Raw genomic sequence first — 17,229 nt, forward strand, 5'->3', positions numbered from 1 at the left:
CTGTGTCTTTCTGAAGATCATTTGGGGTTTTTAATCCTTCAGAAAGGTTGCTGCTGTGATAATGCAAATACACATCCTGTGTAGCAGTACCTGGAGACTCAGCAGTATTTCCTGTTTCTACCTCAATAATATATAATTAAGCAAGTATCCTTCAAAAGTAAGGATCTTCCCATGCCCCTTCAGCTCTTCAGTTTATACTTTATTTTAATTGTCCAAGTGATAAATAATCTGCCATTAACTGGGAAAGGGGCTAATTACACTGTTTATTGTGCGGGGAGGGCAGGGAGGAAAACTGCATCTTATTTCTATTTCAAGCTTGACTGACTTAAACTTTCAGCTGTTGGCTCTCATTGCTCTGTTCTATTAAACAACTGTAAAGTATCAGATGATATTGCCTAGCATAGATGCCTTCATGAAAATTTCTTAATTTCATTAGTCAGTAAATAAATAGATGGAAAGTCTCCAGCTTCTTTGTTAAAAAAAAGTGTTATCCATCCCACAGATCATTAAGACACCAAGAATGGATGGTAAGCAAATGCCATTGAATGCTTTCCAAGATGAGGCATTTGCTATAGTGATTTTTAAGAATAATTTTAACTTTTATAAGTAGCTGGACTTTCATAAATTGTCAGTGCCTTTTAATTAGAAATGCTTGCAGGAGTTAATGTTAAAAGTACATAGTGGATATTGTGATTTTTGTTAAGTGATGCAGTAGTGGTAGGTCAGGGTGCCTGGGCCACTTATGTATTGCTGAATGTATTTTTCTTAAGAGATAAATGTGTGGGTGCACTGGGAGGGCATGATAAATGTGCTTTGCTTATAATGGCTTTGCCATCTATTCCTTTGTACTTTCTCTACAAGACTTTAGGAAACTGGAAAAAGTATGGTTCCTCTTAGGACTGCTTTGAGCAACATGTTTGGCTCATGGCTATTCCGAAGTACATGCACTTCACATGGAGTGGGTGTTAGCTTATTTGCATAACTGGACATAATTTTTTCCTTCCACTACAGTGAAACACTGCAATATGAATGAAGTGTTGACTTTTCAAGTGTGGATACAAGCAGTGTTTTAAGTGAAGTAACAGGTTATTCCCACTGTTCATTCTTAAAAAATGTTCTTTCCATTTTTTCAAGAGTCATAGTTGGTTATTTAACAGAGAGCATTCCTGTCTTTTTAGGAGCTCTTTCCAGCCAACCGGCAAAATGTGGACCATTTTGCCAAGTATTTTACTGAAGCAGGTCTAAAAGAACTCTCAGATTTCCTTAGAGTTCAGCAGTCACTGGGGACTCGTAAAGAACTTCAGAAAGAACTACAAGAACGTCTCTCTCAGGAATGCCCAATTAAGGAGGTAAAAGTGTTTATTTACAACTTTCTGTTTATATAATCATAATCAAAGACTTAAATCGACATTAGGTAGAGAGGAACAGATTTCGTCTGTTTTTCTTTAAACTATTTTAATTTATTAATCTGTTCACTCTGTGCTTAAGACTAAAGCAACCAAATATTCTCTATATTTCCAAGTGTATTTTTCTTCATTTTCCTTCATTTATCCTTGAGAATGTATTTCCTTTAACTGCATTAACTGTTAGGTTGGAGGGGAGGGTCAAAATCTTGTTCTAATTTTGTTTCTTAATACTTCTACACCATGATGTTGTAAATGACTACAAGTGTTTGGAAAGTCAGCATCATTTCTGGTTCATTGGAAATGTCCCTTATTTCCTTCTCCAGGTAGTGCTTTATGTAAAAGAAGAAATGAAAAGAAATGAGCTGCCAGAGCCAGCAGTGATTGGTCTCCTTTGGACCTGTGTCATGAATGCTGTGGAATGGAACAAGAAAGAGGAGCTGGTTGCAGAGCAGGCCCTCAAACATCTAAAGGTGTGTGCATGGGTGAAGAGGAGAAGAAAGCTGCGAATTCACAGAATACATTCTTTGGCTGTCAAGTTTTTACCTGTTTAAATCCAGGAGATTTAGGTTTTTGAAGGCTGATGCTGAGCATACCAAGAGTTGTGTATAGTCTGACTTCTGTCAAATGGATGCAAAACTGAGGTTGTTCAGGTCATTGAGTGCCCTGAGTCCCACAGTGCCAGGGCAAGCCAAGGTGGTCACAGCCTGAGCATCTTTTCCTTGTGCTTTCCCAGGGTGCCAGGTCCCTGAGAGGCTCCTTGCACTGGGACAGGGCTAAGCGACTGCTGGAACTCAGTCTGCTCAGACCTGACTAGTAAGCCTGCAAGAACTGCCTTTGCAATGTCTTTGCCAGAAGAAAAGACATTTTGGGAGCATGGTGAGGCAGCACCTGTGCTGGCTGTACAGAGGGCTGGGTAGATCCAGGCAGGAATGCTGAAGCTAGAATCTGTGGATTGGTTGTTGCCAGTGTTGGCTGTGGTAGCTGGATACTCAGTGACTTGTCAAGTGATAAGCCTGGAGCTGGCTTGGGACTGGCTTGGGAGCTGGTTTGTGTACATACAGTGTGGTTACTCTCTGATCCAGCTATTGTCCTTGAGGATGAGGGAACTGAATACATAGAAAGACAGGCTGCAATATTGCAGTACCACCACTGCATGTTGGTACAAAAACTCTAAAGACCTTGGGATAGAAAAGAAACACCAAACCACTGCAGAAGCATCAATCACTGCCATCATTGGTATTCCTCATCTAAGTCTGAGGTAATTGTGCAGTGCAAGACACTGGATCTGACAGCAGAAGCTTTTCAGCAGACCTAGTCTTTTAAGCAGGTAATCTATGATCAGGAGAATACTCCCTCATAGCCAGGGCTTCAAAGGTTTCCCTTGGAACAGAAGCAATCTGGGATTTATTCTTTATGGTAAAATAAATCTTTATTCATATTGGATGTCTCTCCATACTTGGGTGTTCCCATGTTGGTTTAGCCACTACTGCTGCCGTTCTTTTGCCTGAATTTGGTTTCCCAGTCAGTAATCCTAGAAATGCAGTCGCTTGGGATATTGTGTAGTCTTTGATGGTAAGAATGAATGCCTTCAAGTTTTCCCAAGTGGCTCAAATAGCAGGAGAAAGACAAGATAGTTTCCAGAAGGAGGAGAGACATTGTTTTTCTTGTTCTTCTGATGTAACATTTGATTATCTCTCTTTGAGTTGTAGCAAAGTATCCATTGAGATTTATTGTCTAGTACTGCAGGGCAAATTAACAAACACTTTCTGGAATATTTGAACTCTGGGAAAAGAGAAACATAGCTGGCTTTATACAAATCCTGTTGACTGGATGTTTAGTCCTATGCATCACCCCAATGAATTAGGTAGGGGCATCTTGCCTATATAAGATAGGCATCTTTCTAGGTACATCCACTTTCTAAAAACAGGGGGAAATTTACAGGGTATTTACTATTTGCACTCAGGGGTAAGATTTTAATAGAAGCAATAGAAGTAGAAATTGAGACTTTGATAGTTGCTTCTTTACAGTTCAGTCTTGGAAAATGAAACAGCATTTTTCACATCTTTCCTCTTAGGATAGGTGGAGACAGTTCTTGGATCCTTCTCTTAGGGCTCTCAGCTACCTCAGTGTATGAGCCAACTCCAGAAAGTGGATTAACAGTGTTAGGGATGATACAGAGCTCAGTTCTGTGCCCTCCTGTGTGTCAATGTCCCAGAAAACAGTCAGGGAGTTGCTTTGACCTGGTGCTGTGGTCAGGATGTGTATAAATATATACTCGATGTGTGACATGTCAGATGATGGGATTTATTCTTGTATGGCTCTATTCTTGTATGACAGGTAACTTCCACAAAGCACGTGAGCTTTGACATCTGTCTCTAACCAGAATCTAACTTACCAGATTCTTTCAGTCAGTTGTACACAAGGCACCCATGAAAAGATGGGTGAGAACACAGAGTATTGACCTAGTTCACAGATCTTAAAAAGCCTTGCTGGATGGGTGGCTGCCTAATAGCAGGGTTGAGGTGGGGAGCCATGAACCAGCATATTTGGGCAGTGCAGTTAAGTCATGTGTGCCATCCATATGGCAGGACCAGCAGGAGCTGACCTCAGGAGGAGACAGGGCAAGCTGTTCAACCCTGGATCTCACAGAATAAGCTCCTCATTGTCCCAGTAACCTCACTGTGACACCGGGGCTCAGTGCCTAGGCCGCCTCCAGTGCAGAGAAGGGATGTTCTCCATGGGTAAGGAGAATCTTCCAGAGAATTCTCACTGGAGGCAAGGTTCTGGTGAGCTTCACAGCAGTGTGGGTGCTGACTCCCTGCTCCCTAACATGATGCAAATGGAAAATAATGCCACTTGCTCAGCCAGCAATGAGAAAGTTCCTTAGTCATTTGTGAGACTCATAACTGTGAGCCTGTACCAGCTGAGAAGTGAGGGAGGAATGTGAAGGGGATAAAGTCAGACGTGGCAAAATGAAGACAATTTACTTCCAAACTGAAAACATAGGATTTTTATTAGAAGTTATTAATGTTTATAGAAAGCAGCACTTAACAAACATGTAGATGGGCGTGAGTTCTGCTGTGGGTATTAAATAAATCAACTGCACTGTATATTGCCCAGCCTTCCTACAATTTGCCTAAATACCACCTCAATGCTAAAAGAGGGAAAAGAGCTACTCACAGCCTGCACAAATTTTTCAGAGCTCTTACCAAACACTGATGAGGTTTCTAAAGATGTGGCTATACCTGCCCAGAGTGGAAAAATTTGGCCTCTGGTGTTACCTATATCTAACCATTTTAAGGGGGTTTCTTCCAAAAGTACTAAATACTGCCAGCCTGCTGAGCTGCTTGTTGCCACTGTGATTTCATGCTCTCTTAAATAGCTGATAATTATTGCAAAACACATTTTGGAACAACCTTTCAAACTTCAGTTGATTCTCGTGTGTTTTAGTAATTATTTCCATGGACCATATTGGGTAAAACCCTCAGGATTAGTCCTTTGTGGAGAGGTGCTGGAGTGTACTTTTAAACATGTCCATCAGTGCTGTGGGTGATGGGTGGTTTGTCACCTGATTAAGACCTGCAGTAGCCCTGGTCACTCAGACCACAACTCTGTGATATTAGGCCATTGCAAATCCAGCTGGAGAATGCTGAACTGGGGTCACTGAAAACTTGGAAGAAAGGCTGAGCTGATTAGTGCAAGAGCAGATGAAATAGTAATATGCAATTTATATTTGGCTAGGGTCTCTGAAGATCAAAGATCTCTGAAGATCAAAGATTTAACTTCATCTCTGAAAAATGCTCTTAATATTGTCTTAGTTTTAAGATTGTCATCTTAGCTGAATGCATTAGAGGCTAAGATGACAGGAAATTGGAGAGATTTGGATGTAAATACTAGCTTTTAAGGAAAGCTATAGTCCTTCAGTGTAATTTTTAGTTTTAAGATCTGAAATAAGAGGGGAAAATTGCATAACAAATACATTTTCGCTTTATTGTATTATATTAATAAATGCCAAGAAAAGACTATGAAATGTACCATACCACTGCTGTCTTGTCAGAGTGACATTAGCAGTTAATACTGTGCTTGGAAAACGTTGCTGTTTACCAAAGGCTGTTATGATATTCTTGATTGTGGTAATGAGAAAAAATAAGGACAGTTGATCACAGTTAACTTGGATTGATTTACTTTATTTCAGTTTCCTGGGACTTCTGAAACCCCTGTGAAACTAGAGACTTTTTTTTTCATGTATTTCATCCTGGGATGTCTTATGTTATGAACATCTGTAAAGCATCACTTCTGAATGAACAGAATGCTGCATTGTGAAATGTATGACAGAAGTAATGCCAGATTGTAGGCTTTATAAATTGATTTTACAGAATTCAGTAACGAAGTGGTACTGAATTTTAGCTTTAAGCATGCAGGACATGTTACAAAAAATCATGGATATTTGTATATATGCATTGTATGTGTTTTAGAAGATGCAGTGTGCAAGTAAATCTTATGGTTTCAGTGAAACATTTTCAGGGATGAAGTTCATTATGTTTATTCTAAAAAAGTTTATTTTTAAGTGTACTGACATGCATTTTATTTTTTACCCTCTCTTCCTTTCAGCAATATGCCCCTCTACTTGCTGTGTTCAGCACTCAAGGCCAGTCAGAGTTGATCCTACTCCAGAAGGTGCAGGAGTACTGTTATGACAACATCCACTTCATGAAAGCCTTTCAGAAGATAGTGGTACTCTTTTATAAAGGTAAAAGTATATAATCCACTGTTGTATTCTGTGCTTGGATTCTCTGTGTCAACCACTCTCCTATGATGTTTAAGCAAGTAGTGCATATGAGAAGCTGTTGAACTCTGAAATACTTTGTGCTTTGAGAGTTCAAAGAAGTGTGTGGCAGCAGGAAAAGCCAAAACAAGCCCTTGTCTCCTTCTGTTGCTTTCATCCCATTCAAGAAGTGTGAGCAGAATCAAACACTGTCCAGTCATTTCAAATGCAGTTTAGCCCTTGTATAAAATCAGTTCTAGGAAGACATTTCTATAAATTTCTGGCAGATTTCAACAGTAGATCAGAGCTTGGTTTTAAGAAACCTTGCGAGTGCAAACCCTCTTAGCAGGAAGAGTTTTCAGGGAGGAGTTGGAGGGTGTTTTTTTTACTCACTCCCTACCAGAAGGAGCTTTTCTAGTTCTTATTTTCATGCCAATTTTTTGCATGTGCTATGGTTTTGATGGATTTCATTTTTATTGTGAAATTGACTTCTTCACAAGTTTATTCTGATCAGGTTGTCATAGAGACTAATGGTCTTGCACCGCATGTGATGGGTAGGTGCCAAACAGTTTGTTCTGACGTTCTTGCTATAAATAGTTGGAGGAGAAAAATCAGCAGGAGTAGAAACCTAATATTGATCTTTGTTCATTCTGTTGAGTCCAGGTACATGTTCGAGGCAAATGAGTTCCAACTGTTACAATAATTTCATGGTTTCAGAAGGCAGAAGGAAGTGAGTCATGTGGATTTATTTCTATCCTTCTTTCAATATAGTGTGGCTTCAATGATAAATGAAAAAGCAAGGCACCTTGTCCTTCTGCCCTCAAATTCTGCAATTTGTAAATACTATTAATGACTGTAGAACAACTTGAACCTGCAGCAATCACTTGATTCAATTTTCTTTGGAAAAGAACATTTGCTTCAGACATGGTGAATGAGAGGCATAATTGCTGTGCACTCAGATCATAACTGATGGTCAAGCCAGAAATAGTCTTGATTAGGATTGCTTTCAGACATTTTGTAGATTCATTACTGTGTTAGCTTGCAAGAGCAGTCTTGAAATTCCAAAGCATTTTAAAATCAAAAAGAAAGTCAATCACTGAATTGTATATTAAACTTAATATGCTTGAAGAACCTAGTTCCTATTTACTTTTTTCACCCCACATACTCTTGTTCTGACTCAGGAGATTACTTGGGCAGGCTTGTTTGGAGGGCTGAGAAGACTTCAGCCTCAGCACTTCAGGTGCCACAGTACTGTTTAGTATTCAGATGATGTCTAGAGGAGTGTTTGGAGCTACGGTATGGTCTGTCCAATATGTGCAATATGTGCTGTGCCTGTATTCCTGCGTGGAATATCTGGGGCAGGCGTGCTGCAGCTCCTGCCTCTACCATCTGATGCAGTCATGCGGCAGCACAGCTGCCAGCCCTTCTTGGCCCTGTTTAGGCTGAAGCTGAATCTGCCCTGTTTGACAGACCTGCTGCCTGCTGGCAACTGTTTGCCTGACCTTACAGCCACTGCCATAGGGCCCTTCTAGGTGCTGGATGCAGGGAGTATCATCTCCATCTGGTTTTAGTGGCTTTGGAGTTAAACAGTGTCCATTAGGTCCACATCGTACTTTGTCAACCAGGGAAGATTTTGAGAACACTAGGCGTTCAATTTCCTGTTACTTCCACGTGACTCTTACTGAGCTTTAGTGGCTCATGGTGTGGTTTGTGCAGTGCCATGCTTCCTGCCTTATCTTTGTTTCAGTGATGGTAGATTTCACCCTCTCCTCCCCAGTTCATATCTATCCACTAAAAACAAGCCACCAAGTCTTTTAGAGACATATACTTTATTTAGATAACCCCCAATGACAGTATATCTTTGGTTTCCTAATAGCCGAGGAAAAAAGCCTTCTAAAGCTGTTACTGGAGCAGCAGACACCCCTGTTAGCCTTTCTGTTGTTCTTAAGTGTAACATGCACAAGATCTGGAGAGGTTTCAGGGTCCCTAATGAACTTCATCTAGTGACAAATAAAGGTATCTGAATATCTGTGAATGGGCAGATAAAAATGCAGCTTTGTACCAGCATGAATGTGGACAGTTTGTTGCTTGTTACTCATTATGAGGGAGTGCTTCCTGGGCATAAAAATAGTCAGCAGTAATGATAGGTACCTAATGCCAGTCACGCTTTGACTAATTTAGTTGTATGACTACTCTCATCAGGATGTCCAATATCTTGCATCTCAATGCTTTCCATATTTCCACCATGAAATAGCCCTTGGATTACTTTCCTGTGAAATACCTGGAAATACTTAAACATGTTGACAGCTGGGGCTCATTAGCACCTAGGAGATCTTGAAAGTCTGTGGTGTTGATTTTTTAATTTATTATTCTGTCTCTAAAAAAGAAGGAGCATCCATTTTTTCCCCAATGTAAACCCAAGCCCTATTTTCTTTTAAGTAGCAGCAGCTTCTTACTGGCTTGTAGGTATAATTTGCAAAAACAGTTCTGTTGTTGGTTACAGCTTATTAACAACATTATTATTATTACTACTCTACCCTTGTGTTCCTGAGACAGTACAGAGAAAAAAATAAGCTGTCCAGCTCTATACTGATCCCCAGCTATGATGTTGCTTCTCTGGTTTTCACTTTAAGCCAGTACAATTGTTTATCAGACAGCTGCATTTTGACCAAGATCTAAAAGCCAGTTGCAGAATAAGAATTGCTGAATTGTGAGTGGCACTCAGTAAGTTTGCTGGCTTCCTTGCTTGCATTGTAAGATGTATGTTGTTTGTTAGCTCCTTCTGTGTTGCAGCGTGTCCCTTAACTGTTGGTAAAATAAGCACTGTTGTTATGGAATACATGCTATATATCATATTCACCTGTTGATCCCTTTCTTTTATTTTGTGTATATCCTTGAAATTTCAAATGTGAAATCTTGACACTGTTGAAATGAATGATAATCCTTTCATGAGGATCAGAATTTTACCCTTTGAATGGCAAACACAAAGCCTCTGTGTACTTTTTCATTAGAATTCATGACAACATTTACAAAATACAAGAAGAAATAACTGATCACAAGTACATGTGAAATAGGACTCTGGTTTAGGGCATAATTAGGCCTCAGAGATATTCTTTTGGAGTACAGTGATACAGCAACCAAATTATGCAGACTGACAGAGATTCTCAGACTCTGCAGGGAACTCTTAGAAGGAAGGAATCTTCAGGTTTCACTTCATACAGGGGTTTTGTTTTTTGATGGATTACAATTATCTTCAAATATCTTCATTATTCAGGTAGTTTTTGTGGTACTTTATGCAAAATTTTCCTGGGAAAAGCCCAAAACAAACCAGAAAGGCCTTAACTGTACTGTGGGTGACATTCCTTGCATTGAAAGAACCCTTGAAGGCTCTGTTCTCCCAGCTGAGTTAGCTGCAATGGAGTAGAATTTTGCAGATTGATTGACTGTGTTGGCAGCTGCCAGGGTGTGCTTTTCCCTTTACTGCCTGTGGCTATGTGGTTTGAGTTAAAAGCAGAAATTCATTTGAACTGGATGATTGAGTGCAAAGCTGAGACCTGAACTTCAAGTAACTTTCCAGTTAACCCTGAAGAAAAGAGACTGGGCTGTTCAGTCTCTCTGCTCTGCAGCTTCTCCCTTTCATGAGGGACGTCCCTGGAGGCTCTGGTCGTGGGTGGTTTGAGTGGCAGTTGGCTGCACCTGCAGGAAAAGCAGCTCTCTGGGGCTGACATCACCTGGGACTGCAGTGAAAATGATGTGCACACGCCCACAAACCGCAGTGCTCAGCTTCAGCCATTAAAATATGTCTATAATCAACTTTGATGAGGAACAACTATATATATACAAAATGAGTCATTCTCTTCCTCCTCCTTCCATTTTCCCTTCTTCCTCCTTCCATTTTCCCTTCCCACTGCTTTGAAGCAACTGAGAGGTATGATTAACTACACCCTGTCCTGCATGATTGTTGAATTGAGCATCTTTGTGCAGGTGGGAGAATGCCATCCCTTATGAGCACTGGAGGCATGAATGTATTACACATAATATTTCTTAGAAATCAAAGGAGCGTTGCAGTTGTCCTTTTTGTAGTTCAGGGCATTTTGTTCTTCTCTGTTAGGGTAGGAGGTTTATTGCCATGGAATTAAATACAGGCAAATTTTTCATCTTCCAGATTTGCAAATGTTTAAATCTTTGAGGCACACAGTGGGATTACATGCTGCTTTTATCAGAGTGGGCTTTCGGGAAGGGAGGGAGAAATTGCACTTTCCCCTTTGGCAACAAAACCATTGAGCTTATGGGCTTCAAATAAAAAAAAAAAAACCAAACAAAACAGACTTGAATCCTGTTCCTTTTGAGCTGAGCTATGTGCCTACCTGAAGGTGCTTCCTTGTACAGTATCATAATGTGACCTGTCATGCAGCAACAGGCTTGAGCTTGGGACAGGGTTGCTCTACTTGGGTTTTTTTGGTTGTTGGGTTTTTTTTTTTCTGAAATCTCTCCTGATTTTCTTTGCCTGTCCTATGTGTCATACCCTGAGTAATTTTGCAGATGTAGTTGTGTGAACTTCAGGACTCTGAGGTAAATGTAATATTTTCACATGCACTTTTACATTAAACTGCAGGTTCATGAGTCCATGTGAAATATTTTCAGGTTTGCCAAATTAAAATCCAAATTCATTTAATACTGTAATGCCTTTGAGCTGCTACTAAGGACTACCAGAAGTATTTAATGCAACATGTTTGAAATCTCTTTCTTGTCTTGTCTCCTGCGTTTCTGTAACATTGGAGAAAAAGTTCATTGTGGCAGGTTGTGATTTCAGGACGATGGTGGAATTTTTTTGTCCCTCCTGTAGGTTCACTGAGCACAATTTATATGTATGGAAAAAAGCCTAGAGCCAGCTCAGTCCCGTTTTCCCTGCATTTTCTCAGCATTACTGTCAGCTGTAGTAAACTGCAGAATAGGTTTTATTTTGGAAACATGCCTGAGAGACAAGGTAATTTCCAGTCACACACACTTAGTAAATTCCTAATTTTCAAGGAGATTTTATATTCAGTTACTGTTGAATGTCTTGGAATAGTTTTGATTAAGTTAAAACATATCCCTGGTTGCTTCCATCTGTTTATTATTCAACAGCATATGTGAAATGTGTCTCCTCTGTCTCATTTGATCAGATGCTTTGGGGTTTTAGTGTCATTTATTTCAGTTTGTCTTCTTCCCTTCCCTGCCACATCTGTTTTAACTTTAGGCTGAAGCAGAAGGTGATGGTCAGGGTCAGTGCCTTGGCAAGCAAATACCCAGTGGGTGGGACAGCACCAAGAAGCTCAGGGAAGCAGTGAAGTACATAAATGTGGTGATTTTGAGCAGGGAGGGGAGTTTGTTCAAAGACAAAAAGAATGGAAATTTTAATGAGGTGTAGAAAGCTGTCTTTAGTCTTTTTATAGAACAAATACAGTTTGATTTTTTTGTTGTTGTTGATGTTGTTGTTTGTTCTTGCCTCTTGTATTACATAACTGCCAAAATGCTATTGTGGATCCCAGGTTTTGCCTCTACAGCCATCAATTACTGAATACTTGGCTCGGCTGGATCACAGGAGCTTTGTCCTGGGGCTAGAGGTCTGTTGCTAGACCTAAATTTGCATATGTTGGTAACAATAAGTGTCCTTGCTATTTATTAGTATTTCTTTATTCTGAATTGTACTCTGCCTCACATGTCCTCACTGACAGCTATTTTGTTCCTGATGCTTGACATAAAAATGTCAGCTGTGCTGTCCCTCCAAGCCAGTCCCTTAAAATGGGTGGTCTGAATAGAGACCTTAAAACTTACTAGCTAAAAACAATATAAAACCTTTAGGGGGAAATGACTGCAAGAAATCCATACTGTCTGTCTCTTAAGTGTTCAGTCAGGAGGTATCTGCTACTTCAGACTTCTAGAACCATGCACAGTTCTGTGATACAATAGCAAGAAAAACCATGGTAATTCTTATTGTGGTAATTTCCAAGGTGTGCAGGCTGATCATTATAATTTTTTTTTTGTCCAGCAATCTTATGTAGTATATTTAAAACAGATGGAAAAGAACTCTTCTTGACAGAAGTACAATATTTGATACTTTATTTTATGCCTAATACATTACACATTTTTTTGCATCGGGAACCCATTATATGCATCAAATATTCTGTATTTGTAGCCTAATATAGATCATCCAAAGCTTGTTCCACTGCAATCATATTAGCTGTATGCTGTCTTCAAAAAAATCTTTCTCCTCTCATGTTCGAATTTGCTAATCTCTAAAAAATCCTTTTTTTTTTTTTTTACAAACACTGATCTGTATTTCAGCTGATGTTCTGAGTGAAGAAGCTATCCTCAAGTGGTATAAAGAAGCACATGTTGCTAAAGGCAAAAGTGTTTTTCTTGACCAGATGAAGAAATTTGTGGAGTGGCTGCAAAATGCTGAAGAAGGTATGGGTTTGTTTGAAGAACTATGGTAGTCTCTCTGCAAAACAACGTGGTTTTTTTTTTTTTTTTTTCACATTTTAGTTGTACCAGGATATAAAGTATTCCGGACTCAAAATACAAAACAGCAGGCATGACCGTCTCAATTGTTTCCAGGCATGCCTAAGCCTAATAACACTTGATGCTTTTTTAGTGATTATGGTGTCCCTGTGAAGTCCTTTATTCATTGGGTACCACTTGTCTATAGATAAACTCTTTTAGTGTCTGCAGGGAGGAACTCTGCACTGATGACAGTATCAAGTACCTTGGTGCTAACACCTGCAGCCAAGCAGTTTTCTGTCTCAGTGCCTTTTTGCTGTTGTCAATGTTTAATGGCACAGAGCATGAACTTGCCTGTACCCTGGCTCTTAAAACTGCCTTTAGCTGAATGGTCAGGTTAACATTATATGGTCTGTATTTGCTGCTTTAAAATGGTTATTTAGAAGGGGAACTAGTTTCTTTAGTCTCTAACTTGGTTTTCCTCATGTTCTTGATAGGAAAATACTTCTACTGAATAAGTTACCTTTTTTTTGCATGGAAAAAGAATTCCCCATCAGTTGGGAAGATAAATCCATGTGTAATAGATATGGATAGAATGATTAGGGTTCACTTGTATCCATTTAATGTAATTAATTTTAAAAACTTGGAGGCAATATGTACTAGAAACAGATAAAACTCAGCAGCAATTCACATGTTTAGGTAGCAGTATAAAAATGGCAGCTGCTTTCACACTTAGATTTAGGATGGGCAAGCTTGGTCTAATTAAGCTTTTAAAAAAAATTTTCTGCTTGTATGCCTCGGCTGCTCTTTATTTATCCTTTCCTGCATGTCCCCTTTGCCAGATGTCCTTAATTACAAAGTCCAGTACAAACGGAGACAAAATGTTTCTGTAAAAACACGCAGACCATATTTGCCCTCAGAAATCTGATCTATGGTGTAATATTTGTTGGCAGTGAGCCCTTTTCTGTTAGGTGAGCACAGAAATACAAGATGATGAAAAGTAGCTTTAGATTACAAAACCAGCACGTGTATTTCTGCTTCTAGGTTGCTTCTACTTCTGCTTCTATTACTAGATGAACTTTATCTTATACTATGAAAATAATTTAAAAATTTGGTTTGTACATGTTGCATACCTCATGTAGGGTAACAACACTTAGCCTTTCTAGATAGGCTGGATGGTGATGCTGATTGATATTTACAAAGCAAATAGTTTTAAGGGTGCTTCCTGGATGAGAGTGGTACAGTCTACTCATAGAGATTAGAAGAGTGAGCAAACAATGCTGATCCTTTATTAAACTCAGCTCCAGTACACATTGTGGCTCTGTAGATGAGGACCAGCATCATTCATAGCAACATGGTGAAAATTTTACTGTCAGATCTGTAAATGAAAAGCTCCACCATGGAGGAGTAAACCTTCACCAGGAGAGTAAACCTTCATCTCCTGAAGCTGTGTATTTCTTTCTCATTAGCTCTGTTTATCTGCCAACCTTTCCTAGGAGAAGTACTAGGTATGGTGAAAATTTTCATTTTTGTTTTGGAAGGATATCTTGTTATTTTTATATAATTACTCACATCAGTGTCCTTGTGCAACTGTCATGAAGTGTTTCACTCTCTTCTCTTCCAGAGTCGGAGTCTGAAGGGGAGGAGAACTGAGGTGGTTCCACAAAGCACAGTCTCAATCTAGGTTAATGCCAAAAGTGCTTGGGAATGCCGTACTGTTCAAGCAAAGAGGCTTTACTTCAGTGTCATACAGAAAACTATAGACTAGACTTTCCTTTTGTTTAGAAGAATAAAGGTTTTTAATGGAGCCCTGAGGCATTAGATGCTTTACTTGGGACTCTACCTCTGGCTCAGTGTACACTAACTTAGGCAAAGACATTCAGCAAGGAGCCATATAGAAAAAATGAAATGAAATACTTATGGACTCCTTTTTATTAACGGTCTTTTTCAGGTACTATGGTATATGAACACTCCAATTTCTGTTTATAGAACTGTTTGGTCTGTGTTTGTAGCTCAATATTGGCTTGTGTATGTGATTTGACACCACCACATTTTTTTGAATAAATGGCTTTTATATCTTATTTTTGTGGTATTAGTGTGTATGTAAAGTTCTGCCTTGCCAAAGTTTTTATGATTCTTCAAGTCAAAATTACACAAGAATGCCAACAGACCATTTTCATACTTCTTCCCCAAAAAATCAGCAGCTGTAGTTAACTGGTGTAAGGATCACTGCCAAATCTTTATTCCCATCCTTACATAGAACTTTGGACAGATTAACCATGTTCCATAGCAAATATTGATTCATTCTGTTTCTTAATTCAAAGATGATGTACAGGAACAAATCTGTGGAGTCCCAATTTTGCAGGTACAGTTTATGCAAATGATATATAGAATAATATGTTTTGCTCAGTTTAAACTAGACTCAGTTATTGGTGATTGCTGAATTTAGAAAGAAAAGTTGTCTCATTTTAGAAGAATTATCTTCAAAACATGCATGACTAGAAGTCATTACATGTGAAATCGGAAATTTATTTACATCAGGTTTAGAAAAGCCAGGCTTGTATTCTTACAGGGGGAAAGCATGACAGGGCATAATCAATTAATGAAGTGTTGTTGTATTTTGTCATTAGAAACCAGTAAGCTAACAGATAGTACAGATTTTTCTGAGGGAAAGTCAACACTTCATATAAACCACAGATGATTCTCAGTATGTATCTAGTTTTATTGTAAACAGAAGTTAGCAGGTAGAAATCAATTGCTGTTGAGTGCCAGCTTTCCATCTAGTACAGCATTTATTTTCCTAACAGGTATCGATCTTTGGAAGGGGAAATACGTCATGGTGATGTTTCCAGTAAGTTTGAGAAGACCAGAGCCAGTCATACTAAAAAGCACAACTGATGCATTAGCTACATATTTTCCATTTTGGTCCTTGTTACTACAGAAAATAAATTTGCTGGGCATGAAAACACATGCACAAAACTCTGCAGCTGTGACGTGGTAGTACTGAGTCATTGATATGCAGCCACTATTTCTAAAAACATCTTAAATTCAAAATTGCCGTTTCCTGAGGTATTAATGAATATTTAGTTTAGTGTATGTAAAACCACTTTTCTGTATAATCTTCAGCTTAGGCTAATTTCAAAGGTGTCAGTCTTGAGTAGTCAGCAGAGATCATAATCCCATTTCCCTGCACTGAGACTGCCAGGGAGGGCCAGGCACAGCTCGCTGCGGGCTGGCTGGGCCATCTGCTGGAGACACAAATCATCAGCTGCAAGAGACACTGCGAGGCCAAAGGCAGCAGATCTGGGGTGCCTGCTGCAACTGTGCCCGCAGCACACTGCAGGTGCAAGCAGAGACAAGTGGATCCACTGCACTGAAGTTCAGGTGCCTCCAAGCCAGGCATCAGAGTTGTACCTGATGATTGTTTCAGGTCCCTGCCAAGTTGAGATATTCTGTGATTGCTGACACAGTTGTCCTAGCTCCATTTTTAGACATTGTGTTGGAGCAAAATGGGTGTTTTTAGCACAGGGCTGCTGGCCAAGTTGAGACTTGTGATTTGGAGCAGGGTGAGGAGTTGCACTTGGGGCTGACAGGAGTTGTTCACTTTTCAGTCACACAATGCCCAAAGCCCTACATCTTCTGTGTTCATATCATGCCTAATATGTAGCTCCTGGGATCAAGCTCTCTCAGCTTGCCCTCCCCCAGGAAAATTATTAGGCACTAACAGTTTCTCAATCTAGTTTTCAGGAATTTTTCCCACTTAATCTCTTGAGTTCAGATGGGAACTTACAGGTGTATTTTTTCATCCAGTATTTCACATATATGCTGGTAACTGAAGTAGGTAGGGGCACAAATACAAATAGATCTGGTTTGCATCAGACTGAATATCAGTACAAAAGTCTGTAATGATAAGGTTTTTCATGAAACCTTATTAGATTAGAAGCTGGGCAGAGCTTTTGATGTGACTCCCTTCAGGCAAAGTGCCCCTCCCTTGAAGCCTTCAGAGAGTCTGCATTTCAGTTAAAAATGTTCCCAACCCAAGGCATTTCTTCAACACAGCTCTTGAATTAGTGTTTCTCTGCTAGAGAAATCAAAGCTGCAGTCAATCAACAAATATGTGTTTTAAATATGGAATCAGTTGTCTTGTAAAAATAAAAAGATACTTCATAGAAAATGTGCTTCATATAATATATTGCATTCAATTTTGAAGCTGCAATCTTAATGTCAGAACTGTACATCTTTTACTTTACAATAAATTGCAATAGGGTGCACTTTAAAATGGGGATTGCTGAATTTGGAGGTGATTCGTGATTCTTCTATTCTGGCCTCTCCCTGAGGTTTTAACTAAGAAAGCCAATTACATTGCTTTAAAACATTCCTTTGGTGTACAAGTGCTCTCCAGGAGAGAGACCACATCATCCTTGGGATGATGCAACAGTGAAGATGGTTAAAGCGCTGGTTATGAATCTGACAGTTCTTATTTCTTGCTGCTCCAACTACCTTATTGCATTGCAGCTTGTCTAACTATGTCAAGCCCTGTGCAAAGGGGAATTTCCAGCCCACTGCAGTCAGTAA

General features: G+C 39.5%; 1 protein-coding gene across 3 annotated transcripts in view; it reads left to right on the top strand.

The window, feature by feature from the left end:
• BZW2 (basic leucine zipper and W2 domains 2) overlaps positions 1–14,735 on the top strand; it is a 56,521-nt gene extending 41,786 nt beyond the window's left edge. For all 3 annotated transcript variants that reach the window (XM_053998423.1, XM_053998432.1, XM_053998440.1), the window contains exons 8-12: positions 1,179–1,349; positions 1,730–1,876; positions 6,018–6,156; positions 12,499–12,621; positions 14,279–14,735. In XM_053998423.1, the coding sequence (XP_053854398.1) occupies positions 1,179–1,349; positions 1,730–1,876; positions 6,018–6,156; positions 12,499–12,621; positions 14,279–14,307 (609 nt within the window). In that variant the 3' untranslated portion in view covers positions 14,308–14,735. The remainder of the gene's footprint in view (positions 1–1,178; positions 1,350–1,729; positions 1,877–6,017; positions 6,157–12,498; positions 12,622–14,278) is intronic.
• Positions 14,736–17,229: the final 2,494 nt, after the last annotated feature.

Source organism: Vidua macroura, chromosome 1, assembly GCF_024509145.1.
Source record: "Vidua macroura isolate BioBank_ID:100142 chromosome 1, ASM2450914v1, whole genome shotgun sequence".
NCBI classification, from domain to species: domain Eukaryota; kingdom Metazoa; phylum Chordata; class Aves; order Passeriformes; family Viduidae; genus Vidua; species Vidua macroura.